Source organism: Phasianus colchicus, chromosome 14, assembly GCF_987193195.1.
Source record: "Phasianus colchicus chromosome 14, bPhaCol1.hap1.1, whole genome shotgun sequence".
Classification (NCBI taxonomy): domain Eukaryota; kingdom Metazoa; phylum Chordata; class Aves; order Galliformes; family Phasianidae; genus Phasianus; species Phasianus colchicus.
In genome coordinates this window covers 7,965,602-7,985,648 of record NC_143449.1, presented here as the reverse complement: position 1 = coordinate 7,985,648, position 20,047 = coordinate 7,965,602, and the positions used below count along the sequence as shown (strand labels likewise).

The 20,047-nt window shown below is 41.5% G+C and overlaps 1 protein-coding gene across 2 annotated transcripts; it reads right to left on the bottom strand.

Annotated features, from left to right (window-relative positions):
• Nucleotides 1–5,289: 5,289 nt before the first annotated feature.
• RLIM (ring finger protein, LIM domain interacting) lies at nucleotides 5,290–20,043 on the bottom strand. Of its 2 annotated transcripts, XM_031594438.2 has the most exons (4): nucleotides 19,847–20,042; nucleotides 10,594–10,780; nucleotides 9,677–9,760; nucleotides 5,290–8,845 (listed from the first exon to the last, which is right to left on the bottom strand). In XM_031594438.2, exons 2-4 carry the CDS (start codon nucleotides 10,760–10,762, stop codon nucleotides 7,317–7,319), a joined length of 1,782 nt encoding a protein of 593 aa, XP_031450298.1. In that variant the 5' UTR covers nucleotides 10,763–10,780; nucleotides 19,847–20,042; the 3' UTR covers nucleotides 5,290–7,316. The 2 variants fall into 2 exon arrangements, with proteins under 2 accessions (XP_031450298.1, XP_031450299.1); XM_031594439.2 differs by lacking the exon at nucleotides 9,677–9,760 and having other exon boundaries at nucleotides 19,847–20,043.
• Between the last annotated feature and the right edge of the window lie 4 nt (nucleotides 20,044–20,047).

Genomic DNA, 20,047 nt, shown 5'->3' with positions numbered 1-20,047 from the left:
GACTGGCTGAGGCTAGAAGGGACCTCTGGGTCCATCCAGTGCCATACAGAGCAGGGTGCCCAGGACTATGTCCAGAAGCTTTGAAAGAAACACACACAACCTCTCTGGGCATCCTGTGCCAGGGCTCCATCACCTACACAGCACAGAAGTGCTTCTGGAATTTTAGATGCAATCTTCTGCACTCCAGTCTGTACCCACTGCTTCTGGTACTGACACTGGGCACCACTGACAGGAGCCTGGCTCCTCCTCTTTGCACCTCCCTTCAGCTATTATGGCCATGAATGGGATACCCAAGCATCCTCCAGGCTGAGCAGCCCGGATCTCCCTCAGCCTCTTCTCATGGGAGAGGTGCTGCAGGCCCTTCATCACCTTGGTGGCCCTGTGCTGGACTCTTCCCAGTATGTCCAGCTCTCTTGCACTGGGCAGCCCAGAACCTAGACCCAGGTGTTGACCAGTGCTGAGCAGACAGGCAGGACCACCTCCCTTGACCTCCTGGCAGTACTAATGCATCCCAGGACACCATTAGCCCCTGTCAGCAGCCTTTCAATGGCCCCCTGGATGGCAGTGTGGCCCCATCACAGCAGTGACACTCACTGCAGTCACAGCTCCACTCACTGCTGTCACACTGCAGCACGCCAAGCAGCACCTCAGTGCTACCACACGGACTGTACACTGCACAAGCTGTTTTTCTTGGGAGCCCCGGACCTGACAGCAGTGCATGACAATGTGTGAAAACACAGAAACCCTACGCAAACAGTGCAGCCTGACTCTGTTCCATGAAGCGGTCATTGTCACGGAGGCTCGATGCCTGCTTTTTCACATGCTTGGCTCAGCAGGGGATTTATTCAGGAGAACAGTTGGAGCATGCAGCATCAGCATCTCATTAGTGTCAAAGACAATATCATCTCGTTTAAGACTAAAAAGAGGGCTTAGTTTTCCTCATATAACTTTATTGTTAGGGCTTAGGAAGCCACAACGCAGCTGAGTTTAGATTCATTATGTTAAAAGCCCCCAAACAGGTCCTGACACACAGCAGTTGAGAAGGACGAGCTTGCAGCAAAGAGCTCCACTTTCCTCCCCGCCTCTGCACTGCCAAACAGAATTCCTGTCAGGGAACAGGCTGCAGGGCCCTCTCCAATTTCAGTTTGAACCGGTCAGAGCAGACAGACCACAGAGCTCCAGATGCAGCCCCTGGCAGCTGGGAAGAGCTCATACTGAAGAGTCCTGAGCAGAATCCCTGCTCCGCACATCCCTTGGGAAGCCCACCGACCTTCCTCCTTTCCACAGCCAGACCATCCCACACAGCGCTGCCAAGCATCGGCTTGGCTGTGAAACTGCCGCCAGCTTGGATGGCACCCAACAGTCAGGGCACCGCGTGTCTGCATCCAAACACTGCCATCCTTCCCCGCCTTCTGCTGCGATGCCATCAGGCCTCAGCCCAGGAACAGCTCTGGCTTCCTTCTCAAGGACCAGACTGAGGTGAGGAAAGCACCAGCAATAAAGCAAGCTTCCAAGCTTCCCACACCCTACGAAATTTCCTTCCCACTCAAGTAAGCATTTGCACATACATCAGCTACTAAATTTAGGGTGAAGCTTTTAGCCATATGTGAGAGCTTCTTATGAAAGCCACAAACACCGTGAGGTGTTCGGTGTATTTCCAGTGGGACTCAGCACTAAGCCCCGGTCCCTGATGGGCGCCCATAAAAGTCACAGCTACCACTTGAAAGATAACTTACAGCTTTGGTGCCCCATGCTATCCACTGACAGATTTACACAAGTCCGGTACATAGATTTATTGCTTCTGGTTTATGTACTAAGGAGCAATAAACTCTTCTGAGAACTTAACTCTGTACCATTCCAGGTCTTTTCAGCTTCAAGGGAAAAGCACATACATTTTTACCGCATCCATCAGTATTTACTCCGGCACATTCCCAGTGTAAGAAGAGTAAACCCAAGGAGTGATGATCAAGCACAAAATTATCACTTCATGCATTTTATTGAGTCTATTTAAATTTGCATTATGACATCTTACATAGGGAACAAACTCCTCCTAAATATTAGCTATCAAATCTGATCGAACTGTTGTCCGATGACCTCGGAGTACCATTTTGTACTAAACAAGTCCAGTATAAACAGATGTAAAGCACTGTACAAAACAACAACAAAAAAAAAAAAAGAAAGAAAAAAAAAGAAAAAAAAAAAAAAAAGAAGTCTCTTACATTCTCAGTTGAATTCAGGGCTTCCCAAACAACAGCTTTACAGCAGAGTGAGAGTCAGGAAGGGAGCGCGGGTATTTCAGCTAAAGGATCAAAACCACATAAAATAACCAAATCCAAAAGTATGCTTCCCTGTAAGAGGAAAAAAAAGAAGAGAGGAAAAAAAATAAAAAAAGGATACCTCAGAAAGAGGTTGGGAAGACCTGGGTTAACAGATACAAATTTATTTTCTTTTTTAACACAACTTTAATGTACTTTGGATAAGCTATCATCAATCTTCACCCTCTTTCTTCCTTCTCTAGTCAAGAACAAACAAACAGCCTGGTGCATGCAGTGATTGGAAATACTTCTGAATTTGTTATAAATTCACTTATCGTGGCTCCAAGCCAACTCTCGTCCAAAGCGAGCAGGCAGATGCCCATAACAACTGCTCACCTCATCAGCTCCAAACATCATTACATCTCCTCATCACACAACCCAAGGCCCTGCAGGAGGACGGTGAGAAAAATGAGACATTGGGCAGCATGAACACACACAGTACAGTAACAGAAAGAATCTCAAATCATAGGTAAGGCTGCAGCTCAAGCCAACTGGATGGACCTCTGTGTTGTGGTGTGACAGTGAAGGCGATGCTGGGAGACTCAGAAAACATCCAGCTGCTAATAGTCACAGACATGGTCACCCTGCCAGCCCTTCTCTCATCTTCCAGCTAGATTCTCTGATTAGACACCATGCTGAACCCTCCCCATTGTGTAGACAACCATCACAAGATAAACATCCACTGCAATTAGACAGGGAAACAGTCCTCTGGCCCGACATATTTGCATAATCCAGCTAACTGAGAGGAAACTGGAATGACAGTCATTATGGTCCATTGTGTCAACATTAGTGGGAAATACATTAGTTTGCAAGTTGACACAATGGACAATTATGGCTCCTTCAAAACTGGTAGAGTATCACGTTAGTGCAGCTGCTGTGCACGCACATTAATACTTCCTACTAAAAGTCTTTAAACATTTAACGAGTAATTTCTACACATGCTGTTGCTACAGTAATGAAACCATGTTTAAAACAAGTCAATTAACTGCCTACAAGTTCTTTGCAAAAAAAAAAAACCCCGAACCTCTTGCAGGTAGTAAAAAAGCACACATGGAAAAAGTAAATCTAACAAACACCAGGAACAAGTCTTCAGTTTTTAAATGGATAAAGACCTGATTTAAAGGAAAAAGGAAAGCATCCACAACTCCTTATCGGCTTGCAATTTAAGCTAAACTATCAAACACTCCCTGAAATTAAATGCACCCTGAAATTAAAGTGCCATGCGTTCTTGTAGGTTTTGGCCCTGTGACTGCTTTCACAGCTGTGCGCGGAGGTCCTGCACAGCACTGCCTCCAAAGAAAGGAACTCAGCTCACCCACAGCCACACAGGTACTCACAACTGCAGCGTGGGCGGTTCGCTGCTTGAAAACACCACCGTAACTACCGAGGCAGGCGATAAAAGGGAATCCCCCTCCAAAACTAAGCAAAAGCCTTCAACACAAAAGCAACCATGCTGCTCCAAGTGACGAGCTGGCTCTATCACGGCTGCGCAGAAGGCTGAGGCTCCCACAAGGTGGCACTAGGAACCAGGCAGCTGATGCAGCGGGGCTGCCTCTGCTCCTCTGTTTCTTTCAGGCATCTGAGTCATCAAACTGGCCATTTTAGCCCTTCATACGGCTGTAACTACGAGGCAAGTTGCTGCATTCCACCTGCAATACCAAGAAAGTGTTAACTGAGGGAAGCAATGGGTACAAATGCCCAACGCCAAACTTTGAAGCTGTAAAATAGGCTAATTGTGAACCTTTTAAATTATAGCAATCAATGTTAGCGACTGAAATGTAAATATTGACTTTTCTTATCTGCAATACAACTTTAGAAGTAGAGAAATTAAATTACCTCAAGGTATTAGGGTAAAATGCAGCACTCTGGAACTTCTCTTGCCAGACCTCAGCTCTACAACTGCAATGCAGAACACAAGGTGTTTCCAGTACAGCATAAAGGCATTTGTGAACACCGAGCTTCCAGACGCAGCTCTGAGTAGCGGGGATGCTACCCTTCCCCAGAACTGCTGCAGACACTGACAGATAAGTCAGTAACATTGAGCTATTTGTGGTATCAGCAATTTCCTTCTTGCCGACTCTTCCAGGTGTTGGGCAACTAGCCCCCAGCACTGCTAGTGCACTCAGTATCAGAAAAGGCAAATAAAACATTAATGTTCAAGGGCTTCTTAATTGAGGTTAAATTCTCAGGACCAGAGGGGATGATTTAAATTAGATGTTGGAGGAAATTCTTTACAGAGATGACGGTGAGGTGCTGACACAAATTGCCCAGAGAGCTATGGGTGCACCATCCCTGGCAAGGCTGGATGCAGCCCCAGGCAGCCTGAGCTGGTGGGGGGCAACCAGCCCGTGGCAGGGGGGTTGGGACTGGATGATCTCTATGGTCTTTTCCAATCCAAGCCATTCTACAATAAATTATTTGTTCCTGGCACCATTTGGGAAACCTCCAACATTTTATTAGTTGCTATTGTTACAGAAAGATAAAATGTTAAGGCATGCCACTATTAAGCTATAACAAAACCGTAAAGTTGAGTCTTCCAAAGTATACAGTTACTGGAAACTCAGAACATTAAAAAGAAAGCTATGTTGAATGACACGCATCGCAGCCGTGCTTCGCATTAATTAGCTCTAGTGGGCTCCTTTCTTTCTGGTCACCATCCTTAAACCTCAGAAATATATACCAGATTCTAAAAAATCAAAATGGCATTCATGTGTAGAAGCATTTTTTCCCCTTCTAATTCTAGACTCCAGTAAGGCAATAAAGCTACTGGCAATTACCACTGATAGCACATACTTGCTATGTGAATGCTACCGGAAGAAATTCAGAAATGTTATTTTGTTGAGGAAGATTTGGCATCAAATGCATTACCCACATTCATAAGAGTCCAGCACCTGAAATTAGTATTTAACTTCCAATTTTACAGAGATGCATATCAGAGGGAAAAACAGTAAGAGAATGAACTTATTTATTCTGTAAAAAAAAAAAAGACACCACATGTATTCCCTCAGCCAAGATGGTGTCCCAACAGGAGGAAAGCAAGCTCAATAGCCAGTCAGGGTTTCTCACTAAGCCAAACACCACGAAATGCACACACAAAAAAAATTTGGAATTCTGGGACGCTGTGAAATCCTTAACTAGCTGATGAGACATTAAAATGGCTTAGAGCAGAGACTATAGTTTATGCAACCACCACTATAACACACCAAAAATGTGTTTTAATTAGGAAAAAAAGGTAGGCCAGCTTTGGTTTCGTCATCTGATGAGCAAGCAATATTTCCCATATAGCCAGCAAGAGCAGTTCATATCCCTTTTGAACTACTACTCTGAAGATTAAAAATATACTGCTTTCTTTGTTGCAGATACAGGCTAGAAAAAAAAGTCACTAGAGAAGAAAACAAAGATGGCTCATTGAAGAGGAGTGATACTCCCCCCTGACACAATGATAGCTGAGGTACAGAATCCCAGACTGGGTGTGGTTGGTAGGACCTTTGAGTCCAGCTGGTCCAATCCCTGCTCTTGCAGGGCCACCACATCCAGGTGGCAATACATTTTCCAATTCCCTATTTCTATATGCCACATACATATTTTTAAATCCAAGATTTCAGTATTTTCAATAGGAGTATGAAGAGGCTTTTTTTTTTTTTAAATGTGTAGCCAATCTTAAGATTAACATTAAATATACTCCAGCAATCAGTTATAGCTTTCATATTTAATCTAGCGCTCTAATAATGAATCTCTTTTCCAGTTAATACTTATTTCTTTGCAGCACCTGAGTCACAGGCTATGAGCAGTGGATACACATCAGCATGTTCACTAAACAGATCCAGCAATTACTAATATTGTTGAAGCTGGTGTGGGGAAAAAAATCCCAAACTGTCAGTATTTGTCTGCTGAAGAATTACATAGGGTTACCTCAAAATTTCAAGTAAAAATACAAAAATAGGGCATACATGTCACCAAATGAACTGGTGCACATTCGTTTGTGTTATTACATATTAGTAACCACACAAAAGAATAACTAACCATTAGGACAGTTTCTAATTTTTATCATCTTTTTAGGTGGCACTACTGAGCCAAAACACTGCAGCTATGAACATTTCGCTTCAATTTTTTTTAAAGGCAATTAAGTGTCCAATTCAACTGCTTGTATATTACAGTAGTTGTTCACATAAATAGTACAGATATGCACTGCTCTTGACAGGTACACAGTCACAAAAGCAGCTCTCTTGTATTTAGTTTGCTCTCTCTGTGGTGGGTTTTGTATGAAAAGCATTCTCAATTTCTAAGCGTGGTACAATTTTAATTCTTAATGCGTTAATACAACAGTGCATTGGAAAAGTACTGAGCTTCTACAAAAAAGCTTTACAATTTTAAAACAGATTTTTTTTTTTTTATTTAAACAAGCATAGGCAATTCTTATATTTCCACAACAAGATAAATATCCCAATTAAGCTAACAGCTCATCCTACAGCGTGCCATAGTGATGGGGAAAGGGCTAACATTAGTGTTATTTACACAGACATGTCCAATATTAACCCAGTATGAAAATCAAAAGTATTTTCAAATATGCAATTAAATTCAGGTTATTTTTTCAGTCAGTTGGATTTCTTGCAAAAATTCCTCTATGACTCTTGCAAATTTAGCTGGGATGACTCCCCAGAAAGACTACTCATAAGCACAATGTTGAGGACAAAATGTTTATTGGACTGGGGGAGTAAGGGGATAGAACTTAGCACTCTTCATAAAGAAAGAAGTATTTTTAAGTGAGTAGATGTCTTTGGACAAATGAAATTCATCACACAAACTGACTAGATCTTGAAAACCCTAACGAATTTTTCCAATTTTAAAAGCTTGAATTCAGAGAAAATTCTTTCATGAGGGAAGATTCACTCCAAGTAATTACTATACATTGAGTTACCACTCAAAAAGTGGCCATAAAGGAAGTGACTTCTTTGCCCATCACTATTACACTAGCTGCTTAGCCATAAATTCAGATCTCATTTAGACAACACTCTCTCTGTTACCAGAAGCTAAGACTGCTCTGCGACAAATGGGACAAGTGGAATTTTCTGATAACCAGCGATCGATGCAGTGGACGTGATACTCGTGAGAACAAGGCAATTTACGAAGCTTGTTTCCTTCCGTGTACTCTGTAATACACACGCTACATGTTTTCAGAGCATCACTCTCACCGAAATTCCTCATTGCTAGGTTGTCAATTTGTTCTTTGGTGAGTCCTCTTGGTTGGTCATCATCATCTTCATTTAGTAGGAAAAATTGTGCTAGGCTAAGGAATGGTAGAGAACCACTTTCTTCAAATGTGACTGATCCTCTCGTATTCCGACCTTCCCGTCTGGCACCAGATGTTGAACCACCTTCATTACTACCTTCAAACACCTCCCCTGAGCTAACATCTGTACTTTCATTGCTTGAACTACCACCCCCTCCATTCTGTGGCTCAGAAGCATCCACATTCTGATTTGGAGTTGGGCCACTAGGATCTGCATCGCTATCACTATACATAAAGTAACTCAGCTCTCCAAAGCCTGTCATTATCTGCCTTAGCATAGTCTGAATTGCAACTGACGTAGTCTCACTTAAGCCTGTATTTAAGATCCTACGAATAGGAATCCTAATGGTGCTGACATAAGTTCTCACTCCAGCCCGTTCTGAACGTGAAAACGTACGCCTAAACCCTCCCCGTTCACTTTCATAAGTGACTGTGTTGTTAGGAGTCTGGGACCGGGACCGAGTTCTGTTGGCTATGCTGTCCCTTTGCCGATACTCTCCTGGACGAACTCTTCTCACCTGGAGGTCGAGTACTATGGTAGGAGGCCTCTGTCCAGGAGCTGCAGACTCACTGGCACCATTAGTTTCTGAAGAACCTGCTGCTTGAGGAACAGGTCTTGTTTCAGGGGCTGAAAACAGAACTGCATTTTCACTAGGAATCTCAGTCCCCACTGCATGCTGCCTTAATGTTACATGCTGCCTAGTTCTAGAGCTTCCCTCAGTTTCATTCACTGCTGAATGGTCAAATGTCTGAGATGATGTATTGTGATGAGACCTGCGAGGAGCCTCACTCACTGGATTAATAGGTGACCTACTTCTATCAGTCCTAGCCCGTGTTCTCCGCTGTTCTGGGCTCCTACTTCTCGCTCTCCTCTGCCCTCTAGGAGAAGCTTCTTCAGTTAACTCTTCTGAAGTGCTCCTTTCTGATCCAGGCTGCCTTACAGATGGTGATTCAGACCTTGGAATTTCAGAGTCACTTTGGCTGTTTTCCAAATCCTCCCCACTGGAAGGCTCTACAGATGGCTCATTCTCAGTTTCAGGATTTGTGTTCCCATTATTACGGTTGACATTTATTTCCAAACTGAATCTGAAGTCACCACTATTTGGGTTAGTCCGGCTCACGGCTCTCCAAGATTGGTTTCCTCGCTGCCCACTTCGTGTTGTATTTCCAGTCTGTCGGACTGAATTAAGCCAGTCTATTATAGAATCTCCATTTGAAACATCTTCTGTGGACTCTGCACCTGTAAAAAAGACAAGGAACTACCAAAATTAGAGTACTGAGCTAATTTTGGAGTGATCTTTTCCAAGAAAATAATTGCTTATAGTTTAAAATGTGACTGTCTAGAGGCACTTGACTCTATCCAATGTAATTGTGACTTCACAAATAGCATCACAATTCTTATCTACCAGAGCTCTGGTAAGGAAGCAGGAGTGGATTTTTTTTCTAATACATACAGACAGGCTGCAGCCATCACATGGCAGCCAAATCAAAGTAACACATTATTTATCATAAATAAATGGAGAGCTGTATTTCAGGTGTCACATCAATATTCTGTGTTTTTCTTTCCGAACAACTGAGCAATCTAATGACTGCTAAACAGAGAGTTTGGTAAGTTTGTCCTGAGTCTTCATTTGAAGAACAGATTTATAGCAACCCATCTCGTTAAAGAATGAACCCCAGCAGCAAACTCCAAGAATCCTCCACCAGCCTCTTTGGAGAGGCGATAATAAAAGCAATAGAGTACCCTTGGAAGGGAAGAACGATGAACAAAAAACAAAAATTGCCAGAAAGCACCCCAGAAGGGAGCAGAAGTCAAGAAGGAAAATAATCTAAAAAGCAGATAAGGAAAAGAAACCTAAATGAAATTTTAGCTTGCTGCAAGTAACAGACGTGTTACAGGTGAAATCTGTCCCAACTGATCTTTGCAGCAGATATCAGACACAACGTTCATTTAGTTTTGAAGCAAAGCTCACCTTGCACCTGCCTAGGCTTAACTTGTTCCACTCCTGCACTCAAGTTAAGGTCCGTATGGGGTGCTAAAGTTAAGAGTTTTCACAAATACTGTATATACCTCTATTCTCATCACTGTTTTGCTGTGGCGGACCTTCTTTAACTTGGTGCAGCCTTCTCAGCAACTCTTCTTCAGTAATTTCACCTTAGAAAATAAGCAAAATTTTCCAAAAATATTTCCAAATCATATGTATGGCAAGCATTATCAGAAGTTTCTAAAGAAGGTACAAGCCACTGTTTTTAATTAAATCCTGCCATAATGAAACTGCCAAGCAAGTAATTATAAGGGGAATTCAAACACTTCAGCACCACTATCCCAAATAAGCTGTGCTGAAGCTGTAGAATCTAACAGCTTCAACCTACTAAAAAAAGACAGATGGACTTTCTGGTACTGTACTGCAACCTCTACAGCTCATCAGCATTTTTCATCCTATATCAATTAAATGACTGCCCAGAGTAAAAAATAATAAAAAAAATCACAAGCACAAAAAGAAGTTTGAATTAGTTTTAAATTATAACTGGCTTCAATTAGGTATCTCTCTATAAAGAGCCAGTTTAAAGTAATAAGTCAATGGAAAACAGACATAAGAACACCCATGCAGAATCTTGTACCACATTAATTAGCCTAGTTATGAACTTCTAACACCAGCAAGAAATTTTCACACATGCTTAGAGGTGATTACTTTTCTATCAAAGTAGTCTAAGCAGCCATAACTGGGTCAGTTCTGGAAGTTCCCATCAAAAGGTATGAACACTAGACCTTTGTACCTGCTGAATCCACACCATCCCAACTCCCTCTCCACTAGTCAGTGGACCCCTCTATTTTGAGGACACACAAGCTGGCAGGAAGCTACTCCCTAACATGGAACACAACTGCAGCACATGAGCTAAATGGGTGAAAGAGATTAGGGAGAATGGAAAAAGACAAATCACCTCCAAGTAACTGTAGTATGATGTACGTACACAAGCATTACATACCTGGTGTTCCTAGCAAATTGTTGTCTCTCATAAGCCTGTAGTCCTCTTCACTCAGGTTGTTTACAAACTGATAGAAAGCTTCTTCCCGATCTAAGCGATCTAGCTGACTCTGACGTTGTGCTTCTGATTGATCAATATTTCCTTTATCACTAGAATCTGAGCTTTCCATCTTGACAAATGGAATAGTCTAAAAAAAAAAAAAAGAAAAGAAATTCTTCATTTAACTTAACAAAACAGATCACAGTATTCAGATGTGACTAATCAGTAATACATTATTCACCATTAAATCCTGAGGAGAAAAAGACTTTGCTAATCAAGTTTCAGTTAAGATAAGCTGCACCACAACACAGATCACAAATGAAATATTTCCCCACTTGAAGTACAAACCACAGCCATCACTACCAATATTGAAAAAAGTAACAAGTACAAACACAAGAAATGTTATCGGTTTACTAGCTGCCTACAACTGTCTGCTCTTTACCCTAAGGTACTCCTGCTACTATAACTACCTAACAAAGCATAGTGTCTTACTCTGCCATACAACAGCTTAGTACAAGGTACAAGCCACCCATGACTATGCTCTCTGGCTCTAAAAGAGTACAGAATTAAACATTCATCACTTCTTCCCGCCTTGCACTATGGTAAAGAAAACAGGAATCAATCTACTTTGCTGACAACTACGAGAGACTTTCTTCAAAATCCAAGTCAGTTTTAAACAGAATTATTGGATTATTTAAGATTTAAATAAATGAGTCTGAAGATGCTATAGAACGCTATACATGTAAAAAAAAAACCCCACAACATAAAGGGCTATTAGATTCCTCAAAAAAAAAAGGGGGGGAGGAAATGGGGGGTGTAGAATCAGCTCAGTGATTTCATGTCATGAGAAGAATCTGCTTGCAAGTTTCAGCAGTTAGTGAATTTCTGATGCTGATGACAAAACAAATTGCATGACAAATATCCAATGTGTATACACACGTCATAACCTACGCTACAAAGAACTTTTTCTTTCACTTCACTCCTCATTTAGTTTTTCACTTCAATAACATCTTCCACAATGTCTCAAAACAAAAAAGTAATCCATGAACACAATGTCTGTATTTGACCAAAATTAAAATAAAATACCTGCAAATGCAGGAGGCATTCTGGCACTGGTTACACCATGCAAATACATCAAATGAAGTTAAAATAACTAGTTTCCTTAATCATTATGGCTTGCTAGTCACAACATTAAGAATTTCCCTGTACAACTGGTAGAATCTAGTTACTCAGAGAGGTGATTAGCATGCTAATCCTCTGCATGCTAAAAAGCTCTGTAATAATATTCCCCATTAAAAAACGCTCCTTTCATTCAAACCATGTTTCATGTGACATGAAAATACCGGAAGAATAAAGCTTTTTCCTTCTTACTGGAAAACTTCCAGCACTTAGACATCTGTCTAAAGCAAAAAGTAACTTTTCTTGTATGTCAGCACAGCTGTCCCAACTGCCCACAATTAACACTGGTGTTTCTCCGCAGAAGAGAAGCACTGTGGAATCTCCAAGAGTAGTTTATTTCTGCTGCTACAGTGAAAGTTAAAGAGCACTGGTATCCCCAGCAGGGAACAGTACAAAATACCACAGGGTAGGCCATCTCACTATTGCAGGCTTCCAGATCAGAAAATAGTTACTCCAATCCTATCTTGAATTCTAACACAGTAAAGCTTGCTTTCAGGTTAGTCACAGTAAGGCACAAATGTCTCGACAGCCCTCTGTTACAGGCGTGGAAGGTCACTGCTTTCTGGCCCTTTCAATTTCTGCCTTTTTTTTTTTTTTTTTTAAATCAATAAGCAGCAGCAATCACCTTGCTTACTAGTGTTTCAAATGGCAGCCTACCAGCTACATCTCTGGTACAGTCTAAAGACTTGCATGTGATGCACTGTCAAACACACTGATAAATGAAGCTATTCACAGGGGAAGTTGCACAACAGATCCAGCAGGTAAATTCAGCTTAGACTGGGCTCAGTTATGAAATCTGTACACCCTTCAGATCTCAGACACATACTTCTAACGAGAACACAGCTTGCTTGAAACTCAAACAGCTTTTTACAAACTTTCTGTAGCAGAATTATGACCCTAACTAATTTCAAGACATTTTCATTCTCAAGATAACAGAAAGACAAAGCTACTTCTTACAAGAATCATCTGAACACTGAATAGAATTAGGGACTTGAATCCAAAAGAAAACCCAGAAAGATGCATTAGTTTTAGGAATGTGGATTACAACTCTAACTAGCACTGCCCTCTCCCCACCCCCCTTTTTTTTTTTTAAACTTATTAAAGGAGATAACAAAGCAAAGTCAACAAAACAGAAAAATAACGCAATAACCTACTAAGGGATAGGAGCAGTAAAAAGTTACTTATAAAATATTTCCCTCAAAATAGTTGCGATCTTGATATTTAGAGGCACGTTGGCTATATAATGCCTACTTGATACAAAGACTTTTTCAGAAAACAAAGTGAAAGCTATTCTTGGTCAGGGGAAAAAAAGTGTCAAAACAAGTTATGTTGAAAAAAATAATCTCTTCTTTACCACTGTGTATACTGCAACAGCCGACCTTAAGGGAACGTTGAGAATACTACAAAGTCTTATTTGGTTCTAGGCCTGCTCCCCTTTCTTCCTCCTTCAGTTCTCATCTTCCCTCTTAAACTGTAAGATCAGCCGTTGCCTGAGATAGAAAAAATACTACTGCCAAGAAAACTGCCTTAGATCTGAGATTTTGATAATCAGTTCCATCTACAGGAGGTCTATTTCCACTAGTGCCAAACTCACTATACCTTCCCAACATGAGCAAGCAAAACAGACTAGCCCACTGAACCCCAGTTTCACACCATTTAGCTTCAACATCCTCCAAATGCTATGAAGCTCTTCAGGATATTTTTGTCCATGTAAACAAGTGAGGCACAAATGTATGCAACACCACTCTCCCTTTCTCATCTTTGATAGCAAACAGGCCAATATTCTTCCAACTAGAGCTTTGACACTAAAATCAGTACATGGAATACAGGATCTCTGCTCTGAGCCTTTTACTACTTTCTCTCTTCATGCATGCTCCGGCCATTTAAAGGCTCATCTCCTACACCACTGCACAGCTCTACATTACCAGATAGAACATATTCAGCCATTCTAAATATTTTTATTTTTTTTGCTACTGCCTCAATATGACTCTGCAAGTCACACATCCTCAGCAGATCTCCATGGTGGTAGCACATATCGCTCCACTCCTATTTGGACATTGTGGAGCCTCACACAATCATAGAATCAACTGGAAAACCCACTCCTCCTTCAGGATTCTGCTCTCAGCTTACACACCGCAGAAAATTACAACTGGCTTAAGGAAGTTGACTACAGCAACATAGAGAAACCTGATGAAAGAAAATCTGCAGGTATGCTATTAACTTAAAGAAGAATGACCAGTATTTGATTATCTAATAAGCAGGTGTCTTCAACTCTTGTTTCTCTTTCTTCTACTGGTTTCATTCTTGTTCAAATGAAAAGAATCAGTATTTCCTTCTTTAGTGTTCTCCCTTGTCAGCACTAAGTTTACAAAGGGTGGGGAAGGTGACATCTGTGAGTAGGAAGTTCAGACCTGTTGATTACTGCCAACTGTAGCTGAGATATCCAGTAATGAAAATCTCTTTACAGGAAAGAGAAAAAATCACCTAAAGTTTACCCAAAACAAGATAGCATACTGAGCCACAGCTGGAATAAACAACTTTCTTTTAAAAAAAACAAACAAAAACATTCTTCTGCAGATGAATACCCAGACACATTAACAGCAGTGAATTCTTAATTGGTGTTCCCATCCTTTGACAAGTCAGCAGAAGACCTTCCCTGCAGTTACACTCCAGCAGTCACACAGATAGATAGGAGAGCACAAGTGATGAGCTGCCGCTCCACTGCTGCTACAGGAGCAACACAGCAAGCTCCCAGTGGGTACTGTTTGATTACATTGTTTTATTCAAGAGGAAGTAATGTTATGCTCTTTGGATGGGGATGATTTAAGATTTTAGGTATTCCTTCAACAATGCAAAGTTACCATTCTTACAGAACACAGTACAAGTTTTTTTTGTTTTGTTTTTACCTTTTCCTTATGACAAGTCACGTGTAAACAAAATCCAATCAGTCAAGAATTTACAAACATTTAAAAAGACTTAGTGGTACAGCAGGCAGTATTAAAATGCTTGATATACCCATTTACTTTCATTAACACTATTTCCATATTGCTTAGCATTCAGGGACCATACTTCCCAGAAAACCAGAAGTCAATGATAAATCACTAGATCTACTCCCATGAATTGCAGGGTTTAAGAAAACACCTTAAGCCTTAAACACCTTAAACCTAAAATCTTCATTAGATTTGTGACCTTTTTTCAGAAGAGAAAGGCAATTAATTAGTTAAACTGTGGAAGCAAATCAAACTCACAAGCTAGCTGTGCAAAGATCTCCTCCAAAACTTTCCCCATTTGGCATTACCAGTATTTCAACATTACGTGAACATTTGTAGTGCCCTTTATGTTAAACGTTCCCTGACTTACCTCATGTTCCAGCAACACGATTAATACCTTTGTGCACACAAAAAGGATGATGGCAATATGAATAAACATCTCATAGATGTGCTCAGCAAAAGGCTAATTTCTCATTTATGATTCATAGCCTCATTTTAATTAGGTACTTCAACCAGTAGTACACCTTGCCTACCTACATCCAGCCTGCAGTAATTATCAAAGCCTTAGACTCAAAGAAGCAACTCAGTAGTGGAAGCCAGAAATACTTTTCATTTTGATTTTAGCTTGTTTCAGGTTAACTATTTTTTCCCTAATTTCACTGAAGATACCTCAAGGACATTTTAGCTCTACATAAAAAGAGCAACTTAGCTGTCTGTAGAAAACACTTTCTGTGAACTCTGACTCCAGCAGCTCTAACATACCACCACATTTGGCAGGACAGCCTGATAAGTCTCTCCCATTCCCTTTCTCAAATGACACAGGAACTGAGCTATAATGGGCAGTTCTGGTATTCCGGGTTGTTCAAGCAAAAACAGAACCAGCTACATGCAGTATCTACTCCCTTTTACCTTCCCCAGTCCAAGTACCAGGCTTTCCTAGAAGGAGGAGGAATAGTTTTCCATGCTAGTCAGTATCTGATTTCTCAACACTCAAAACTGGCAGAAAGAGACATAACAGGAAGTACATCTTCATCTTAAATATTTCATCACTCAAGACTACAAATTCAAAAGTATAAGCAAGAACTGTCAGTGAATTCTATTATTAAAGGAAAAAGATACCATAAAACAGTAGACTCAAACAGCTATTTGAATTATACATGGAGCTTCATTACATCAAGATTTTTGCTGTTTTTGTAAAGCTGCACAGGTCTTTTGTGAAGAGACTGAAGGCTATGATAGCATAAGTACAATTAACTTGTTATCATTTCTAACATGAAGATTAGTAATAAACTTTTCAAGTTTGCAAAGTTGCATCAAGAATTTTGGATACACTTTTTTCCTGCTACTCTTGCCTTCTACAGATACTCTGAGACACTATACGATTATTAGATATCTTCCTGAACTTACTACAAATTCTAAGCACTCAAGAACTCCCTTATGTCCTCTTTGCCTCAAAAAATTACTATGGAGCACGCATCACTTTCTAGTAGCTGAAAGAAAATGTCTTCTATGACTGCTATAAAATTTAAATGCCAGCTTAATATGGAGTGTTAAACATGGATTCGGATAATTCATCACTCCAGTGTGTTCCAAAGCAAAGCCCACAAAGCAAAATGTCATTCAGAACATACATTTTAAATAACAGAAAGCAAATTAACAATTTTACAGAACAGTTGCTGAAAATAATAACAATAAAAACATTTTGACAGAACAGACTGGTATGAAGGAATGAAACGCTTGCCATCTCACTGTGTAAGTGCCCACTGTCCCCACTTCAAATATATCTAGAACACGTATTAATTCACTACAGGTTTCTATTGTTATCTTCCACACAGAAGGGTGGAACTTTGCAATTTCAGAACATTGAGCACATGGGCATGAAAGCAGAGCTCTGAATATAAGACAAAATCACATTTTATAACCTAGACTTATTAAAACAGTATTTTTCACATAGAAATTCAAAATAAAATTAAGATAGTACTGCTTTCTTTGCTCAAATTGAGGTGATATGACCTCAGAGAAAGCTTAGCATGCTCGAGTTATCAACTTTCCAGCACTGGGAGAAGTCTCACAAAACTGCTCTCTCTCCCAGCAGTGATCTTCCTGCTAGTTCAGCAGGCAGGAGAGCTAGGCTGAAGCTCCAGGGAAGTAATACTCTGCATGAAAGTAACTGGTGCTGACACTGAAAGACAGCAGCGTAAACAGGACTGACAGCTAAGGAAGTTGTACCCACAGAACCGATGCCCATCACACAGTGTTTTGATTTCTGAGGAAAGAGAACTTCTGTTTACTGAAAGCACAAAGCCAGTAAAAATCCACTAAAAAACCCAACTCTGCATTCTCTCACATTCTCACAGAACTGCTAGTACAGCTTCTACTAAAAGGCCAATACAACAATGACAATTTCACTACAGATACAACCCACATCAGAAATCCAGTGCATGGATTTGTTGCTGCTGTTCTTGTCTAGTATCCAAGGAACATAAAAATGGGGAAAAAAAAAACTCAGCAAAACCCATTTGACTTTAAAAACCTACCTGCAAGACTTGCATTCCATTTCTGATGGATTCAGTTTCTGATGACAAACTAAGACAGACAAGCTGAAGATCACATGCATAAGCACCTGGCATACTGAAATTAAGACTGCTCTAAGTAAAATGCTTTTAAGTTACTAATTTAAGAGAAAGTGCATGCTGACTTTTCCCACACAACCAATTATCATCAGATGGTTTCATGAGACTGTACAACTGCAAAAAGTGAAAAGCTGAGCTTCAACACTGCCAAACAGCAAAGATGCTAACCAGTGCCTCGTTAGTACAGATCTCAACAGCATGAAGGAAACGTGGCCTTGTGCATTTCTTCTGATTTTAACAGTAGCTAAGAATCTGTGCAAATGCAAAACTGAGTCTGTACAATGCTTCAGGCTACACCCAGTTCACCATACAGAAGTCTTCTCTCTGAAGTTCTTACACTAGTGCACTGTTCAGAAGTATTGGCTTTGAGATGCACAAGACCACCACAGAAAGTATAACAGATGTTCACGTTCTGCCTCATCCCTTCAACATTAAGTTTCTCAAACTAAAGAGTGGATAAGTTTTCACCAAGACTTAGAGAACTGCAAAAGAACTTCACTGAAACTGAAGTCTCTAAAAAATACTTAGAATAGCCAAGTAACTTCTTAAGTTTCATTAATTTGGACTCACATGCAATCTATGGGATGAAGTAAATGTCATTAAATTATGGCTGTAAAAAAAAAAAGTGCAACACTTCCACTGCAACTAACAGCATTCTGCCAGGATTAAGGAACTTATTTTGAAACACTTCCATAGGGATAGTGAACAGAGAAATAAAGTAGCCAAGTACATTAATACATGGGTGTTTTTAAAAACACTTCCATTTAAGGATCACATTACTCATTCCCCTAAAAATAAAAAAAGAGACATGTAATGAAGACCAGAAACTTGCAACACTGCTTTCTAGTACACCTTGGTATGTTCACGTACTGAGTAATATGGAAAATAAATTTGATACAGTTGGCAACAACTACAAGCTTGAAAAAGTGCTCATGGTTTCTCAGTGACAAAACATTTATGTAGCCAGAATCGCTGATGAGCAAAATACTGTACTGTAACTGTTACGCTTAGTGGTCCAACATAACCAACATCTCTTTATGTTATGATGTGTGCCGTGCTGCCCCTTGTTAGCAGCTGAGGTGGCAAAAGTCCAAGCTACAATTAGTTTCATTCTAAAATGGTAAACTTGTAGAGGGAATGCAGTCATTTTTAAATGGTCATGCCAACAAAACTAAGCATCAAACTTTCAGTTCAGATGATTAATTGTCTAAAGTCACTTGGTCAGGTCACTACAACTAGCATTATGGAACAGAGTAGTACTAGAGCGTCTCTAGCGTTTTCACAACAACTTACAACTGGAAAATAACCAATATTATTAACATGGACAGGAGAAATACATCATACATCCAACTGCCCTACTGCATACAGTCCCAACTGAATCCTTATTTACCAACTCCTCATGAGCTTGTAAAACATCTTGAAAAACAGATACACAAACAAGAACATTAAATTTAAAAAGTGTACTTGTGCTGCGAAATCTTCTGTCAAACTCCTATTACACACTGAAATCGAAACAAACAACAAACCTTAAAAAGTACACCTTATACAACTTGATATTACTCCTCCATTAAGGCTGATAATTGAAACTAAAGTGATATATTTGTATTGTTACACTTGACAACAGTTTTGAAATATAGTAAACGGAGACTCCAAATGTCAGTAGACAGTAATAAAAAAGGAGGAAAACTCGCACAGGAAACAAGGTAACAGAATAAATATTACGATTAAGTGAAAAGAAACAAGACAGTAATAGCAATCACAACAGCTTTTAACGGGTCACGCGATGATCCCGACCCTCCCAAAAGGCACAACGGTACGAAGAATTCCTCCCGCTCACCTCCCCCAACAGGACTTCTGCCTTAACGCGAGGAACTTAACCTGCAAGCACTGACCCGATGAGCCGGGAATCCCAAAGCAGGCCCTAAGCAGTACAAAGCCTGGGGCGGTGCCTATAATCCTCCCCCACCCCACCTCTCCCAAAAAGAACCATTTCCAATGTTACCCCCCCTTCCCCCAGCCCCCCGCCCACTCAACTGCCCGGTGGTTGAGGAGCTCCAATAGCCCTCTTCCACCACGCGCCCCAGGCGAAGGCGGAGAAATCCCCGGGGCGACGGGACCCGGCTTATCCGGAGCAACAGGGCACGGCCTCAGGCACCCCGCCATCACGGCCCCCGGCTCTAGCACGGCCCCGCTCAAGCGCCTGCGGCCCGCCGAGCCCCGCGGAGTCCTGGGCCGTCCTGCCCGGCTCGGCCGCCCGCAGCCCACTCAGCGGGGCCGCACGGCGGGGCTGAGGAGTCCGCGACTCCTGGCCGCCCCCAGCGCCGGGCGGAGGCCGCCCCCGCCTCCCATGGGCCTGGGCCTCTCCCTTCCCCGTGCCATCTTGAGCGCCCGCGTCCGGGCCTCCGCACTCACCGCCCGCCGCCGTCTCCTCAGCTCTCGCTCCGCTGCTCTCTCCGGTCTTCAGCGGGCTCGGTGCCGGCTCGCCGCGCTCCGTCCGTCCCCAAGCAGCCGCAGCGTCGCCCTGCCTTCCCTCTCAGGCGGCCATTTTCTGCTCCATTGTTACCAAGGAACGGGGGCCCGGAAGCGGCCGCCGACAGCGGAAGTAAAGGCACG